We start from the raw sequence: 15,836 nt of genomic DNA, 5'->3' as shown, positions 1-15,836 counted from the left end.
TCTGGCTGTCACCGTAGACCTCCCTTCCAGCCTGCAGAGGTCATGGCCATGGAGTTCAGGGCCGGAGCCCTTTGCCTGCTTGCCTGCTGGACATCCATTCTGCCTCTTGACCCCACCCCCTCTCGTTTCTCCCCAGGCTGAGGACACCATTGAGCTGGACACCCAGGAGCCCCAGCACATGGCCCCTGCTGCCCCCCTCAGCCTTTCAGTCACCACAGCCTGTCTGAGAGGTTCCATCTAGATTCATCTTCTGTCACATGCCTGCTCTGGTCCCCAACCTCCAACCGGGGCTCTCTTCTCTCACTGAAGTGCCCTCCCCCAGCACAGGACACCCAGAAACAAGTCTGAGGAGAGACAGACCCCAGGAGCACTCAGTGCTCAGACTGTGGGGCAGGACAGACCTGGGTCCAGTCTTCAGTCTGTAATGTAGTGATTATGACCTTAGATAACCTGTGAAATGGGGTTGCTAACGGCCTCCACTTAATAAGGTCCTTATAGAAGATTCAGTACTGTGCCTGGCATTCAGTAGGTGCTTAACACCTGCTGACTTTCAATCTCCTGGCCTGGTCTGCCTCCCTCTATCTGGATTGTACCTGTTCTTCTGGGCCTGTCTTAGACCTGTCCTCTCACCCAAGGTAGAATTCATTGCTCTGGCCCTGCCCAACACACACACACACACACACACACACACACACACACACTGTTTGCTGCGTGTCTTCAGTAGTGCAAAGTGCAGCTCACTTTGCATGGGATACATTAGTGTTGGGCCTTCCTCTGCCTTCTGAGAACTCCCCAGGGGCTAGGAGGCTATTGGAGCCCTTCCCATCTCCCTCGGACTGGCCCAGAATCCATCATAATATAGACAACCACATGGCTCATCTGCACGAATCCCTGAGGCCTGGAGTGGACAGGGACCAGGCCTTCCCCTGGCCTTGAACAGCTTGGTGTGGGTACACTGTGGGGAGGGCCAAGGGCACCCCAGCTAGGGAGCACAGAGGGGAAGAGCTGAGGTGATGATGGCACATTCCCAATCTCCAAGAAGACCCCGTGTATGACTTTCTTGGGTCTGCGGTGACAAATCACCTCAAAGTGGGTGGCTAAAACAACAGAACTTTATTCTCTTACATTTCTGGAGGTCAAAAGTCTAAAGTCAAGGTGTTGGCCAGGCTGGTTCCTTCTGGAGACTCTAGGGGAGAATGTTTTCTTGCTTTTGCTAGCTTTTTCGAGGCCACCAGCATTCCTTGGCTCATGGCCCCTTCCTCTGTCCCCAAAGCACATTGCTCCTACCTCTGCTTCTGTCATCACACCTCCTCCTCTGACTCTGACCTCCTGCCTCCCTCTTTCCTCATGAGAATCTTTCTGATTACATTGGGTCCACCCAGATAATCCAGGATAGTCTTCCTATTTCAAGATGCTCAACTCCATCACAGCTGCAGAGTCCCTTTTGCCACGTAAGGTAACATAGCCAAAGGGTCCAGTGATGAGGATGGGCATCTTTGAGGGTTACTTTTGGCCAGCTACACCATGTACCCTTCTCTCTCCTTCAAGCCGCCACTTCCCCCACCCCCTCCTCAGCTGGAGATCTTCTCATTTCACTGAGAACGCCAAAGCAATCAATCAGCCTAGAGCCCATTCATCTTGCCAGCCCCACCCTAGCATCTTCCATCTCTCCTGAGCCTCATGGCCCATCCCAGCCAGTCTGTCCTGGAGCTCTGGGTGTCCAAAGGCTCTCCTGCTAGGTGTGGTGGTACCTCAGTGGTAGAGCTCCAGCCAGAGGGATGGCCAGAGGCAGGGAGTGCGGCAATGCCTAGACAGGTGTGGACGCTGGGAAGACACTTTCTTGAGGCCTCCCAAGATCATCTTGGGAAGGGAGTTCCTGTGCAGGGTCCTGGCTCCAGCCAGTGGCATCCCAGTGTTCATGTGCATACGAGTCCATCTGTGCTCACCTGCCAGTGAGGGTTCAGGATATTTGGGCAATGCCAGGATTGGAAAGAACTTGCACTGAACCCTTTGAATGGCATCTAGTCCATATTGGATATGAGCTAAATGGGAAATTTACCACATTACCATGGGTTAGGAAGGCTGGGGCGGGTGCATTGCGAGGCCTCCTGGGATCCCGATGGCTGCACAAGGACTCTGTGTCAGGCATATTGGTAGGAAGGATGACTAGAGCATTGCTTCAAGGCTTATTGCCAGGCCACTAAGTCCTGAGTCAGCTAAGCAGAAAGGAGACACCAGGCTCCAACTGCTGGAGGTCTGTGGACATCTTGGGCCAGGCTGGCCTGGGCTCCTACACAGAAGAGAGCAGTGTCATGTGGGCTTGGGGGGCAGTGAGTTGGGCCCCTTCGGACTGTGGAGAGCGGGAGCATGGGGGTGGGTGAGGAGGGTGCTGGAAGTCGACTCTAGGAGCAGAGGTCTGAGGACTGCCAGCCTGCACCTCAGCTCACAGCCTGGCTTCGGGCCTCCTCTCTCTCTTTCCCACTCACTCTGCTAGACCCGCCACATTCAACAGCCCTCTATGCTGCAGGCTGGAAGCCCCATCCTCAAGGCCTGGGTCATGTACTCCAGTCCAACTCAATTGTCCCGCACTCTGGGAACTTCCCTCTACCTCCGTGGGGAGCTGGTCCTTGTTCCTCCATATCCCACGAGTGACGGTTCTTTACTTTGGGAAAGATCCTTACTCCCTTGTACTACAGACACCTGGCAAAATGTCTTACTTCCTATTAAAGGCTGAATTATGCACCCCCCCCCCCAAATACATATGTTGAAGTCCTAACCCCAGTACCTCAGAATGTGACATTTTTTTTTTTGGTTGCACCATGCGGCATGTGGGATCTTAGTTCCCCTACCAGGGATGGAACCCGTGCCCAACGCAATAGAAACGTGGAGTCTTAAACCCCGGATCTCCAGAGAAGTCCCCAGAATGTGACTTTATTTGGAGTAGAGCTTTTAAAGAGATAATTGAGTTAACATGAGGTCGTTAGGGTAGCCCCTAATCCAATATGATTGGTGCCGTTATAGGAAGGGAGAATTTGGACACAGAAACACACAGAGGGAAGACAATGTGAGGACACAGGGAGAAGATGGCCATCTATCAGCCAAGGAGAGAGACTTTAGACTTCTGGGCTCCAGAACTGTGAGGTGATAAATTCCTGTTGTTTAAGCCACATTGCCTGTGGTATTTGTTATGGCAGCTGGAGCTGACATATCTTTCCTCTGAAGGCCTGTGCACCCCCATGGCAGGAGTGGTGTCTGCAAGTGAAGACACCTTTCTCTCTCCCCAGCTGGACTCCTTCAGTGTCCTCACTCCTGCTTTCCTCCTGGGATAGTCTCCCTGCCCAGTCCTGTTTCCTTGTCCACGGAGTCAGACAACAGACCTCAAGGGAAAGGGTGAGTGCTGAGGATCACGGCGGGCAATAGGGCCCCAAGACAGGAGCAAGATGACTCTTTCATTAGTTTGTATTTGTTTTTTTCATGCTTGGTTTGTGGGGTGGCAGCAGTTGGACAGGAAAGCGAAGAAGGGACCACTGAAAGGTGATGGGGCTGTGGGAGGGGAGAGGCAGAAGGTTTCAGCGAGGAGACTGGGCCCTGAGGCAGAGAGCAAGAGCAGAGGGGCTTGGGGGATCACTGCAGGGCTTTCCATACGGCCCCAAGCATGAACAACAGCAGGGGCCAGCTCTGTGGAGGCACAAAGGCTGTGCCAGGCCCAGGCGAGCCCGCAGCCTGCAGAGTCTGGTATGGAAACAGGGCCTGAGGGGGAGCGGATGTGGGCTCAGGGAGAGGTGTGAGTCTCTGGATCTCGACGATCCAGTCGGTGAAGTAGGTGACGTTGGTGAAGATGCTGGGGTAAATGGGATGACGGCAGTCAAAGCCCCAGCTGGACAGCCCCATCAGAACCCAGGCACTGGCGAAGTCACAGACGAGGGGCCCCCCGGAATCGCCCTAGGAAAGAGATGGGAGTTCATGTGGGTGACTGAGCCAGGTCTGAGAAGACCAGGTAGCAAGGTGGGCTTATGAGTCTCTGCCATCCAGGCTCACTCAGGTGCACCTCTGTGAAAGTCCCAACACCAGCGTCCCACTGCCGAGCAGCCCTGTTAGGCCATGCGGGCAGGCAGAGGAATCGCGCTACAGGACGTTCCTGATTGACCCTCGGGACCATCACTGATCTAAACCTATCAACATGTGGGCCTCTGTGCCCAGCGAGGTCCTGGTGGTCCGGGACGGGCACTATCCAAGGCCGAGAAGGGGCAGCTGCACCATAGGGCCCAAGAGAGCTGCTCTGTGAGGAAAGCCTGGCCAGCTAAAGCTGCGTCAGTCCCCAGCTCTTGCAATACCCTGAACTGCAGCAGCATGTGCCCACGTGGGTCCTCCTCCTTTTTCATTCATTTAGTTAGGCCTTTAATTTTTCTCTCAACTTCTTGGTTGAACATTTTCAGAAAATGCCCATACCCAGGCGTGGTGGAGGCAGCCTGTTTTGCTCGGGGAGAAGATGGGGGTCCCCAGAAAGCTGCTGGAGTCCTAAAATGCTGTCAGGGCAGGACAATCTGCTTGGAAATCCCCTCACTCATCAGCCAAAGCGAAGGTCCCATCCTTGGGGGTGGGGGTGGGGGAGCGGGGGCCGTAGCCACGCCTGCTGCTCCTCCACTCACCGGTCCAACACGCACATCCAGCATCCAGGGCAGCCTCCGCCTTTGGGCACAGCGGTGAAATGACAAGCCTCCTCTTTTGCGGTGCTTTTGTAAATAAGCCAATTAGCCTGCCATTGTCAGATGTGACATGTGGAAACAAGTCATGGAAGGGACAGGACAGGAAGGGAAGGGCACTTCATAGGGTGGAGGCACAAAGCTTTCCTGTGCTGAGACTCCAGGCAAGAAACAACCTAACTTTCTGATGCAGGAGAAGGGGGAGCAGTAAGTGCAGACAAGGAGAGGAGGGTTGAGCCAGGTGGGGGGGAGGAAGAGCAGTGATGTGTGTGGAGCAAGGGGGATAGATGGGACATGGGGTCACAGGGTCTTATGGTGGGGCGTTAGAATTGACCCCCATGGAGAACTGTCTAGGTTATGTCTAGCACCTGGATCACTCTGGTGCTGTGTGGAGAATGAACCAGTTGGGAGGTAGCTACAGGAGGGAAGGTGAGAGATTACTGATGGGGAGGGGCCAGGGCAGTAAGAAACAGTCAGATTTGGGGCAATATGTTGAAGGAGGCAACAGGACCTTTCAAATCTGAGCCTTTCTCACCAACCAGGGAGGAACTGCAGAGGGGAAGCAGCAGGCTGAGCACGGAGCCCTGGGGTCTCCAGCATTTAGAGGTGGGAGGGGAGGGGACCAGGTGCACAGCAGAGTAGCTGGCTAGTCCTGGTGCCCAGGAAATGGGAGTGAGACTTGCTGAAGTGCTGAGTGAGAGGAGGACTCAGGTCCACAGGTGGCTCTGGCAAGAACAGGCTCTTGGGGATGTTGGTCATGTGGCTCTGGTGGCACATTGGCGACACTCCTGGGTGGAGTGGGTTAGATTCAGTGCTGCTGTGAGTCTTTTGGGGAAGGAAGGCAGAGAAACTGGGCAATTGCAGGCGGGAGAGTGCTGTTGCACGTTTACACAGGAGCCAGGAAAGAGGGAGACAGAAGACGTGGAGCAGGAGAGCCTTTGGGCACCCAGAGCTCCAGGACAGACTGGCTGGGATGGGCCATGAGGCTCAGGAGAGATGGAAGATGCTAGGGTGGGGCTGGCAAGATGAATGGGCTCTAGGCTGATTGATTGCTTTGGCGTTCTCAGTGAAATGAGAAGATCTCCAGCTGAGGAGGGGGTGGGGGAAGTGGCGGCTTGAAGGAGAGAGAAGGGTACATGGTGTAGCTGGCCAAAAGTAACCCTCAAAGATGCCCATCCTCATCACTGGACCCTTTGGCTATGTTACCTTACGTGGCAAAAGGGACTCTGCAGCTGTGATGGAGTTGAGCATCTTGAGATAGGAAGACTATCCTGGATTATCTGGGTGGACCCAATGTAATCAGAAAGATTCTCATGAGGAAAGAGGGAGGCAGGAGGTCAGAGTCAGAGGAGGAGATGTGATGACAGAAGCAGAGGTAGGAGCAATGTGCTTTGGGGACAGAGGAAGGGGCCATGAGCCAAGGAATGCTGGCGGCCTCGAAAAAGCTAGCAAAAGCAAGAAAACATTCTCCCCTAGAGTCTCCAGAAGGAACCAGCCTGGCCAACACCTTGACTTTAGACTTTTGACCTCCAGAAATGTAAGAGAATAAAGTTCTGTTGTTTTAGCCACCCACTTTGAGGTGATTTGTCACCACAGACCCAAGAAAGTCATACATGGGGTCTTCTTGGAGATTGGGAATGTGCCATCATCACCTCGGCTCTTCCCCTCTGTGCTCCCTAGCTGGGGTGCCCTTGGCCCTCCCCACAGTGTACCCACCCCAAGCTGTTTGATTGATTGACCAGGGGAAGGCCTGGTCCCTGTCCACTCCAGGCCTCAGGGATTCGTGCAGAAGAGCCATGTGGTTGTCTATATTATGATGGATTCTGGGCCAGTCCGAGGGAGATGGGAAGGGCTCCAATAGCCTCCTAGCCCCTGGGGAGTTCTCAGAAGGCAGAGGAAGGCCCAACACTAATGTATCCCACGCAAAGTGAGCTGCACTTTGCACTACTGAAGACACGCAGCAAACAGTGTGTGTGTGTGTGTGTTGGGCAGGGCCAGAGCAATGAATTCTACCTTGGGTGAGAGGACAGGTCTAAGACAGGCCCAGAAGAACAGGTACAATCCAGATAGAGGGAGGCAGACCAGGCCAGGAGATTGAAAGCCAGCAGGTGTTAAGCACCTACTGAATGCCAGGCACAGTACTGAATCTTCTATAAGGACCTTATTAAGTGGAGGCCGTTAGCAGCCCCATTTCATGGGTTATCGAAGGTCGTAATCACTACATTACAGACTGAAGACTGGACCCAGGTCTGTCCTGCCCCACAGTCTGAGCACTGAGTGCTCCTGGGGTCTGTCTCTCCTCAGACTTGTTTCTGGGTGTCCTGTGCTGGGGGAGGGCACTTCAGTGAGAGAAGAGAGCCCCGGTTGGAGATTGGGGACCAGAGCAGGCATGTGACAGAAGATGAATCTAGATGGAACCTCTCAGACAGGCTGTGGTGACTGAAAGGCTAAGGGGGGCAGGAGGGGCCATGTGCTGGGGCTCCTGGGTGTCCAGCTCAATGGTGTCCTCAGCCTGGGGAGAAACGAGAGGGGGTGGGGTCAAGAGGCAGAATGGATGTCCAGCAGGCAAGCAGGCAAAGGGCTCCGGCCCTGAACTCCATGGCCATGACCTCTGCAGTCTGGAAGGGAGGTCTACGGTGACAGCCAGATGGGGACTCGGAGGACTCAGCCCTTTTATTTCACCTGCAGGTGCAGCTGACTCTGTGAGAACAACGGCCCAAGCCAGACAGCCATGGGTTGTGCACTGGGAACCAAGAAAGCTGGGTCTACCTCCTACCAGGAGGGCAGGTGGCCGAGCTTCTTCCCTCTGGCTCAGCAGCTCCACTGGGCTGCCGTGAAAACAGCTGTCCATGAGGCCTTCTCAAGGACCAGGCGCATCCCATCCCTCCTGTGTGCATTTCCTGGGGTGCCAAAGCATATTACCACAAACTGGGTCACTATAAAAACAACCGAAATTTCTCTTCTCACAGTTCTGGAAACCAGAAGTCTGAAATCAAGTACCTCTCTGTCTATCCCTCAGCCCACTCTAAACTCAAAATGGTTTCATCTCGAGATTCTTAGCTAATCACATCTGCAAAGACCTATTTCCAAATCAGGTCACTTTCTGAGACTCCAGATGGTTACAAATGTAGGGGACACTATCCAACCCACTACACCATCCTTTCGACAATCCCATGAAGGAGGCCTCAGAATCCTACAGTATAAATGAGGACATGGGCTCAGAAAGTGAAAAGACCTTCAGGGCAGAGCAGTGTCTCTAACTCCAGAACCCTAATGCTCTCCCCTCCACTCCACAATGCCATCTATGCAAGAGCTCCGCACATGATGCCAGCTTGGGAGGCTGGGCCCTGAGGCGGATATGGTGGAGGTCAGGTTAGGCTTGGGGTCAGAATACGGGGGACCAGGTTGTGCTGCCTTATTTTAGGGTAGCTACTTTCCCTCTCCGGACCTGTTTGCCCACCTCTAAAATTGGGCATTACAGAGAGAGGAAAGAAATGTTTACAATTCAAATATCCAACAGTGGACTCATACCTGTAATATGTAAAAATACACAAAGAGCCCCTAAAGGAAAAGAAGACAACCCAACAGAAAAGTGAGAGGGGGGAAAATCTTGAAGGGAAACTTTAGAGAAGATATCCAATGACAATAAACATATGAAAGTACATTTAACTTGTCATCAGGGACATGCAAACCACCATAAGCTATCAAAATGAGAAAAGATGGAAAGTGCAAAGTGTTGGCGAGGATATAAACTCTCATCCAGGACTTCCCTAGTGATCCAGTGGTAAAAAATCTGTCTTCCAATGCAGGGGACGCAGGTTCAATCCCTGGTTGAGGAACTAAGATTCCAAATGCCGTGGGGCAACTAAGCCAGCGTGCCGCAACTAATGAGCTCGTGCGCCTCAAGAGAACCTGCATGCCACAACTACAGAGCCCATGCACTCCGGAGCCCCACGCACAACAGCTAGAGAGAGAAAACCCACACACGACAACTAGAGAGAAGCCTGAGAACCACAACCAGAGAGAAACCGGAGGAGACCGCGCACCATAACGAAAGATCTCGCATGCCTCAGCAAAGATCCCTTGTGGTGCAACTAAGACACGACACAGCAAAAAAAAAATAAGGAAAATAAATAAATAAAATAAATAAATATTAAACTCGCATCCACTGCTGGAATGAAGTGCAACCACTTTGGAGATGTTGTTAGGAAATATCTGCCAAAGCTGAATATACACATACCTTTTAATTCAACAATTCTACTCAAGGGTTTCTGTGAAATAGAAGATAAAATATTTGGAAGTGAAATGAAATGAAAAACTTGGAAACCTCTAAAATACCCATCAAGAGTAGAACTGATCATAGAATTCAATTCACACAATAGAGTCCTGTAGAGCAATAAGACTCAACAAACTATAACTACATTTAACAGTTTGGATGAATCTCACAAATATAAAGACACGAAAGATTGACAACTGGAAATAAATTCTATTTATGGAATATTCAGAATCTAATCTAAGTTGTCAAAAGTGAAGACGGCGGTTTCTGTTGGGTGTTGGTGATAGGAAGGAGGTGTGAGTGGGACCTCTGGGGTATTGGTCATCTGTTGCGTAACTATGTGAAAGTTCATCCAACTTATGAAAACAGCATGAATAGATTCTTTTGTATGTATGTTATACTTAAATAAAAACTTTAAGGTATGCCTCATAAAAAGATGCTGTTTGAGGGTGCTGCCAGTAGATGCCCTTATGTGCAAGGGGCTTAGGAAGGGGCTATCCTGGGGGACACTGCCAAGGAATTGAGCCCAGGAAGACATGTGGAGGGAGGAAATGGGAAGTCCCAGGGGTCTCCACAAAGACAGTAGAGGCAACACAGCCCCTCCCCTAGGGAAACTGAGGCCCTGAGAACAGGCAAGGGAAGAACAGAAATGACCTTACTCACTTGGCAGATGGCCTTTCCTGTCGAGAAGTCCCCAGCACACAGCATGTCCTCATGCACGGAGAAGTTCTTGCCTTTTCTAAGTCCGTAAAATATATTACAAAACTTGTTCTCAATGAAGCCCACCTTACCCTCCTGGAGATGGAAGGGTTCGAGCAGAGGCGCTGCGAGGATAAGGAGGAAATCAGTGAAGGGTGCTGTGGCTTAGCTACAGGCTACTCTGCCTTACTGTTCACCACTTCAACATGGACTTTTCTCAGCACAGTTGAGCCTTCAGCACTGTTTCAGTCTTCTACCTATGCCTAGTAAGCCCTCCCCCTTTTCTCAAACTTTTCCAAACTCATCCTATTCCCTCCACCTCCCTCATAACAATAGACCACACCTCTCCTATTCTACAAAGGAAAAAGGCAAATCCCACCAACACATGCCACTCAGTGGTGCTTAGCAACCATTCACCAACCTACCTACCCTTTCACAGACCATCCCATCCGCTCTCCATTTGTCTATCATTAACCTTTCCATCCATCCACCAATTCCTCTATCCATCTACCTATCTTTCCTCTTTCCTCATGTCCCATTCATCCACTCACGCTTCCATCCATTTGCCCATTTACCCATCTTTTGATCCATCTCCACTCACTCCAACTATCTCTGCCTACCATCCTTTCACCCACCCATCCATCTTTCCTTCCACCCACTCATCCTCCCACCTACCCTTCACCCATCCACCCTCTCATCCAATCACTCATTTATTCCTCTGTCCTTGTGTTCAGTACCTTTTAGACACTAATGATACACAGGAACATTCTTAGTTGGGGGAGACAGGGATACCGAGCAGGGCCCTGAGGGGCTCCTGGGCACAAAGGCTTTCTGTGTCCCCCATTTCTTTGATTACAGGAAATAGACTTCATTCAGCCTCCATGACCTTCTCTGAGTTCCAACGGGCAGATTCAAGCAGTTGTTAATCAGGGAAGGGAGGGGATGCGAGACCAGTGAGAAACAGTCAAGAGAAACACAGTGCAGCCTTGGGGCAAGGTCCTGGCTCCCCAACAATGGATATACAAAACAATATCTTTGAGCTGTTTTGCAGATACTGAAACCCCCTCCAGGTGGGAGAAGTTAATGATTAACAATGGTGTGCTGCCCACAAGCATGTAGACCCCAGACCAGTTGGAACCTGAAGGTTGATGATGCTGACTCTTACTTACCTCACCCCCACCTCATCAGCAGAACGTCCAAGAGCTGATCATGCCCTCTTTGAACCATTACTATGAAACTTCTCACTATCCTCTCCAAGTAGAGACACAGTTTTTCGAGGCAGGAGCCCACTGTGTCCCCGTTTGCCTGGCAAAGTAATAAAGCTATCCTTTTCTACTTCACCCAAAACTCTGTCTCCAAGATTCTATTTAGCACTGGTGTACAGGGAAGCTGAGCTTTTTGTATCAACAGGGTAAATGAAGTAAATAAGTAGAATTGTTTTAGATCTAATAAGTGGTGTAAAGGAAATAAAACAGGGACATATGCTATTAGAAGTTGCCTGTTTTAGCTCATATGATCAAGTAAAACTCCTCAGAGGAGCAGCTGAGTTGTACATGTAAAGAAGTGAGTCATGCCAAGGTTAGCAGGGAGAGCAAGTGAGGCCAGGGAGGCAGCCAAGGTGAAGGCCCTGAGGTGGCGATGGCCTTGGCGTTTTCAAGCAGGAAGGAGGCCTGCTGGCTGGGATGGTGTGGGTGAGGGATGTAGTAGGAGATGAGCAGAGAGGAATTGGGGCCAACATTACACAGGGCCTGAGAGCCAAGGCAGGGAGTTACAACTTTTTTCTAGGTATAAATGAGAAGGCACTGAGGGTAATGAGCAGGGAACTGGCATGACTCCTGCTTTAAAGAAAACACTCAGACAGCTATGTGGAGACTAAAGTATAGCACACAGGGTGGGATCTCAGAGACCAGTCTGGAGGTACAGGCAAGCAATTATGGTCTATAGGACCAGGGTGGCAGCAGTGGGGTACCTACAAGGTGCCTGGCCCTGCCCGGGCCACAGGCTGGGATATTAAAACAAGAAAGACAGGGTTTCTGTCCTCAAGGAGGAACAGTGTGTGTGTGTGTGTGTGTGTGTGTGTGTGTGTGTGTGTGAGAAGTGTGGTGTATGTGTGGTGTGTATGTGTTGTGTATGTGGTGTGAGAATGCTGGGAACCTGGTTGTTTGTCCTATGATTAGGGAGTGTTCATGACATACTAGTAGGCAAGGGCCAGGGATGCTGGCACATCCCACGCAATGAAGACAGGGTCTGTTCAAAATGCCTGTAGCACCTCTGTTGAGAAACACGGTACCAAATTATGACCCTACAAATAATTAAAATATATATTCTTTTTCCCCTTAATGTTGCACCATAAGCATTTCCCCCAACCATAAATACTCCTTTCTTTAATAAAGACTCTGGCTCATAAGTCTTTGCCTACATTTCTCCTCTTTCAATCTTAAAAAACATAATTTTTTTCCTGCGTTATGCAGTGCACCTAACAAGCTTCCGAAGTAGATAGCTGAGCTGCGTTGGGAGAAGAGCAAAGTGAGGTTCAGAGAGTGAAACACTCTCAAGTCATAATCATTCTAACTTCATCAGGCAGGCTCAGAGGTCAGAAGTCGTACGTGTGTTTTCCTTCCACTTTTCCCAAGCTCCTCTTGTGGCAATGGGAAATCAGGGTGTTTGTTTGTCAGTGGCCTGCAATGGACCAGGCCCCAAGCATGACCTTTGAGTTGAATCAAGTCATCTCAGATCCATGGTTGATTAAAACCTTGGAATCCAGAACCAGAAAGACTTCAAGAACCCAGAATCTTGATTCCAAAAGTCAAAGATTCCCAGACTTTCAGTGTAAACCTTTGCACTTAGGGAACACTGAAGCTTTACAGTCACACACTTTCAGAACTAGACCTAGAATGGTCCACTCCTCTAGAAATGACGCTTAGTGGGCCAGGGTCCAGTGCCTCTTTGCTTGGGGACCCCTCAGGAGGAGCCACACCTCCCTTCTTCCCTCCTTTGTCCTTCTCCCCTTCCTCCTCCCCACCCTCATCTGCCCCCAACCCGACTCTCCTACACCCTCTCACTTTCCTCGTTGAGCATCCCCCAGCCAGTTATCCAGCAGGATGAGTTACTGGGTAGCTGCATGCCAGGGACTGGGAGGCAGGCGGGGATGATGTAGGAGGTGAAATTCACAGGAAAGAGCAGCTGCAACATGGCTATGTCACTCCCGAAGGGATGTAACTTCTCAAAGTCTGGGTGCATGATAATCCGGCTCAGTGACATCTCTCGGGTGTGCTGGGTGTGCTGGTGCAGCTGGGTGCTTCCTAACAGAACCCGGTAGTTCTCCGGGGCGTGAGATTTTCTGGAGGAAGAGGGCACATTGTCACCGTCGTCTCTGCGTGTGGGCTAGCTCTTTCCCTGCATCCTCATCTAACTGCCCACAGGCCTCTACCCCACATGATGCTAGACAGCTTTTATCTCCCCATTTCTAGCGTTCAGGAGTCCTTCTTTCTTGGGGCTAATTGCTATTCTACTTACAACCTCAGACACACGGCTTCTCCATCACACACTAGAATCAGAGGAGCATTGAATCCTTGTGCTGGAAAGATCCTTGGTGGCATATCAAATGAAGGTCTTTGATTGTACACAGGAGGAGTTCTGGCTCAATCCCAGCTCTAACTTTACCCTTCCCAAGACTCCCTACAGTCCACCTTCTGGCCCCACACTCTTCCTGACCTCTCCTTTCTTTAAACACCTTCCTGCCCAAGGGCTGCTTCTCCACTTAGTTATAAGGACTCACAAAAGATTTGTTAAATAAATGAGCAAATGAGTGCAGGAAACAGAGTCTTGCCTTGTTCCCTGCACACAGGTGCTGAAACTTCCCACCTCCCTGACTGTTTGCACGGCTCATCCACCTGGAGACCCCCTCATGCTCCCCTTGCCCAAACCCTTCCCCTCCAGCAAGCCCCTCGCTCTGCATAGCCCTTGTCCGGAACCCCCAGCCCATGCATCTGCCCTTCTCACCCATGTTGGGCCTTCTCTTGTGACAGGATGGAGACAGGGTGAGGTGGGGACTTGCCACCCCTGATGTCACAAAGGGGCTTGCATGGATCGTCGTATGGAGTAGGCGCCAATAGGACTCTAAGCTCCGAAAGTTCCAGCTCCCAGACCTGGGCTGTGATGCCCCAACTCCCTGGGGACCCCTCCGCATCTGTTCAGACCCAGGCACTGAGCCAGGCCCAGGACGGCCAGGGGAATTAGACCCCTGAGCAGCAATGTCACTCTCCCAGGGAGCCCCAATTCCCTCCTGTGCAGCCTGGCACCGTGGCTCCCCACAACGCACACCGGCGGCCATGACTCCTCCTGGGCACACAGTTGTGCAGGAGGAATAAGAAGAATTGCCCAGCTGCTGGCCAGACACGCGGTCCCAGGTCCCCGCCTAGAAATCTGACACCTGGAAATGTGGGGACGTTCAGAGGAAGCTGTGATCTGAGATGGGTCCACACCGCACGGCAGCCAGGACGGACGCTGCCACTCTCCTGAGGCACATCTGTGTTGAAGGACAGGCACAGGGGCGGATGGCAGAGCATGAGGCGGGTCTGAGCAGGTGAGCAAGGAGGCCAGTCCAGGTGGAGGGTACACAGGCCAAAGGCAGGAATGACATGCACCTGAAGGCCACAGACTGCCCCAGAGAAAAGCCCAGAGGAGCTGACGTGGGGTGCCCATCACCCCTCTTCTCCTCTTCCCCCATGTCCCCCCCGCCTGCCAGTGCCTGTGCTGGCACCCTGGAAGGAGGACTTACTTCAGAAAGCAGTGGGCAGTGGAAACGACCCAGTGAGAGTTAATGAGGACAGCTCCACAGACGTGCGAGCCCTGGTACTGCAAGCTGGCCTGCCATGGCCACTGGCCAGCCGCCACGTCCTGGCCACCGTAGATCTTCCCCATCACCTTGGGCTTCCCGCACACTGTGGAGACTCCCCTGCCACCTACGATAGAGACACTAGTAGTACCCCAAATGCCACTACCAGGAAGGCCCCGTCCACTTCATAGATGGGAAAACCAAGGCCAAGCGTCCAGTGGCCTAGCCAAAATGACAGCGCTACCTGGACTCTACTTTCACTGGCTGCCCCTGAGAACTGGACAGAGCAAGCCCTGTGGGGATGAGGACCCAGAGGTCTGGTGGGATGGGGCAAGGGGGGACCTAAGGTAGCCACAGCAGCTCACAGCAGCATCTGCAGGGAGAAGGACATCCCCGAGTGAGGCTGCCAAGGGCTGGGCACGTCACAGACCTTATTTCCCTCAACTAGCACACCTCAATGCCTACTCTTGTAGATCAAAGAGCTAAAGGTCTCAGAAGTTGCCCACATTACTTGCTCAAGATCATGGCTTCTAAGGGCCTGTGCCTCCTCCATGTCACCCCGGTGTCTTAGGGAGGGAGATTTGCAGTCTGTGGTGCTGTGTGAGCTGGGGAAAGTCATTCCCCCTCTCTGACTCAGGATCCTACATTTCTAAAAGAAGAGGGAGTGGGCTAATGAAGACAGCCCTGGCTCTAGGACTCACACCTGGGAGGGCAGGGGGTGTGCCCAGGCCCCCTGAGAGCGGGCATCTTGGTCTAGGGCCTGCGCTCCCAGGGCCTCACGGAGGGGAATGAGACCCGCGGCCCTGGACTCAGGGCCACTCGTTCATCAGTCCTGGTGCTTTCCTCCACCCAGCCACCCAGCCTCAGGGTCAGACCCTGCTATGTCCCCACTTCCACAGTCCCACAGAGGTCCCACAGTCCCACAGAGGCACTTCCCACCCAGAGGCTCCACAGTGGGGAGTTGGTGACCCACCTGTGTTGAGGGGGTCTCTGGGCTGCCCGGTTGCTGGCCAGGGCAGAGAAAAGATGAAATTCAGTGACTCAGGGCACCCAGGCCCTGGTCACAGCCGGCCCCCTCAGGCCCTGCAGTTTAGGCCGTTTCAGCCCTCAACAGAGGCCCCAACGCACCTGTGGCTCCCGGGGCCAACCGCTGCGCTTCCGGAGTCGGAGCGCTGCCCTCCACCGCTCCGCCCGCGCCTGGAGCCCAGCCGGGGGCGGCCGTGGCCGTGGCCGGGGACCCTCGCAGCTCCAGGGTGGCCACGGGCAGCAGCAGCAGCCAGAGAAGGGCCACAGGCTGGCCTCGGCCTTGGGCGATCCACGC

General features: G+C 52.5%; 1 protein-coding gene across 1 annotated transcript; it reads right to left on the bottom strand.

Moving 5' to 3' along the window:
- Positions 1-3,462: 3,462 nt before the first annotated feature.
- LOC309633231 (putative serine protease 47) lies at positions 3,463-15,462 on the bottom strand. The gene is made up of 4 exons (XM_082401738.1): positions 14,459-15,462; positions 12,741-13,018; positions 9,643-9,803; positions 3,463-3,942 (listed from the first exon to the last, which is right to left on the bottom strand). Exons 1-4 carry the CDS (start codon positions 14,599-14,601, stop codon positions 3,625-3,627), a joined length of 900 nt encoding a protein of 299 aa, XP_082257864.1. The 5' UTR covers positions 14,602-15,462; the 3' UTR covers positions 3,463-3,624.
- Between the last annotated feature and the right edge of the window lie 374 nt (positions 15,463-15,836).

The sequence above is a fragment of the Balaenoptera borealis genome (assembly GCF_965194805.1).
Source record: "Balaenoptera borealis genome assembly, chromosome: 8".
Taxonomy (NCBI): Eukaryota; Metazoa; Chordata; class Mammalia; order Artiodactyla; family Balaenopteridae; genus Balaenoptera; species Balaenoptera borealis.
This window is presented reverse-complemented; position numbering and strand designations above follow the sequence as displayed.